Source organism: Sinocyclocheilus grahami, unplaced genomic scaffold (genome assembly GCF_001515645.1).
Source record: "Sinocyclocheilus grahami isolate Dianchi unplaced genomic scaffold, SAMN03320097.WGS_v1.1 scaffold17001.1, whole genome shotgun sequence".
In the NCBI taxonomy this organism is placed as follows: Eukaryota; Metazoa; Chordata; class Actinopteri; order Cypriniformes; family Cyprinidae; genus Sinocyclocheilus; species Sinocyclocheilus grahami.
In genome coordinates, this window is record NW_015516391.1 from 1 (window position 1) to 1884 (window position 1884).

The window sequence follows — 1884 nt, forward strand, 5'->3', positions numbered from 1 at the left end:
AAAAAAAAAAAAAACTTTTGTGGGGAAAGTGATTCCTTTTGCTACAACTGTCTTTCTGTAGTTTGTTTGTGTTGGCGGAAGTTCCAATCGGATGAGATCTTTTGCCCAGTTTATCCATGAGCAGCTGAATCTGCCCGGCAACATGGCAGACATCAGAGATATCTGTGAGGGAACGGACCGCTATTCCATGTTTAAAGTGGGACCTGTGCTGTCCATTAGCGTGAGTATCTCAAATATGGATTAGACTTGTGTTTAAATGAGAGTTTATTCATCATACATGCCTGTAAATTGATTTGAACTGTATGTATGAAGATCATGTGATGTGGGGGTATGTAATATTTGCACTGAATATGAATACCGAGTCAGCAATATTGCTAATAGTGCTAAAAGTGCTAATAAACAATGAGGTGGGAAAAATGATTAGAGGTGTTTAAGACAAGCTGTAAGTTATGCTTTGACTTTTATGGATTTGAAATCCCTTAACCCTACAAACTACATTCATCACATAATGCAACTTTTGTGCCATAGCCCACAGACATGAATAATGCTTTAAATCATGCAACTTGTTGAGAATAGCTGTATTGTTACTTTTCTAAGGGGCTGGACATTTTCTTGGCAGACTATTTTAACTTGGACCAATAAGCAACTACCTACATCTTTGCAGATATAGGCAAAGACCACTTTTCTACAGAAAAATGAAGAGAAAATAAACATCTGGTTACTAGTATAATTATGTCAGCCCTGTGTTCCTGTGTCTTGTGTTTGCTCCCCATTACCCAGTTCCTCCCTGGGTTTATTATGTACATTGATGTCAGGTGTTCCTCGTTTAGTTCCCAGTATTTAAGCCCTGTGTTTTCCTGTGTCCTGCATCCAGTGTTAAACGTATATATTCCCCTGTGCTACGTGTTTGTGTTCCTGCCCGTGTAAGTCTTTATTTGGATAATAAAGAGTGTTCCTTGTGTTAATCTCCGTCATCTCTCCTCTCTCCTCGTTCCTACACAGTAGGCGGACTGTGACAAATTACTGTAGTTCAACCACTAATCAGATTTTTTTGTGGAGCACATTCCTCTGTAAACCACTTTTTTTATATATTGGTAATGATATCTTTATATGCATCTGTTTGTGTGGATAGAACTGGTGGTCAGACTAATATATGCATAGGCTATATATTTACATTATTAAATTATTTGATGAAACAATATTATTGGCTGAATCATGTCTTACATCATATAATTTAATCTGTAGTGTACTTTTTTCACTAGCATCATAATTTATGTATTTTTCGATGTCTCTGACAGCATGGAATGGGCGTTCCCTCCATCTCCATCATGTTGCATGAGCTCATTAAATTGCTCTATCATGCTCGTTGTCGTGATGTCATCATCTTTCGCATTGGCACATCAGGCGGAGTTGGTGAGCACTTCCTGCTTTATTGTATGATTGAATTATGAAGTGCAAATACATCACCCAAGTGATTTTAACTTTAATGGCAATTGTGGAGACTCAAACATTAATCAGCCAATAATTCATACTCTGAAGCATTATATATCAGACCTTAATACTGCTGGATGGCGGGGGGCATGAAGTGTATGGGTTTGCTAACCTATACACAGGAAAAAAATTTGCCTTTTCTTTGAACACACAGGTCTGTCTGCAGGCACTGTAGTGATCACAGATAAAGCTGTAGACTCGTTCTTCAGGCCACAGTTTGAGCAGGTGGTTTTGGGAAAGGTAATCGTCAGAAGCACAGAGCTAGACGAGGATGTGGCCCAAGAGCTGCTGCAGTATTCCTCAGAGCTTCCAGATATTCCCACTGTTATTGGAAACACAATGTGCACCCATGACTTCTATGAAGGTAAAGTAACTGTTTTTGGGTTTTTTTTT

At 38.6% G+C, this 1884-nt stretch overlaps 1 protein-coding gene across 1 annotated transcript in view; it reads left to right on the forward strand.

Moving 5' to 3' along the window:
* Positions 1–41: 41 nt before the first annotated feature.
* LOC107579388 (uridine phosphorylase 2-like) overlaps positions 42–1884 on the forward strand; it is a 3109-nt gene continuing 1266 nt past the window's right edge. Inside the window, exons 1-3 of the mRNA XM_016265223.1 lie at positions 42–220; positions 1299–1413; positions 1646–1855. Coding sequence (XP_016120709.1) covers positions 92–220; positions 1299–1413; positions 1646–1855 — 454 coding nt within the window. The 5' untranslated portion in view covers positions 42–91. The remainder of the gene's footprint in view (positions 221–1298; positions 1414–1645; positions 1856–1884) is intronic.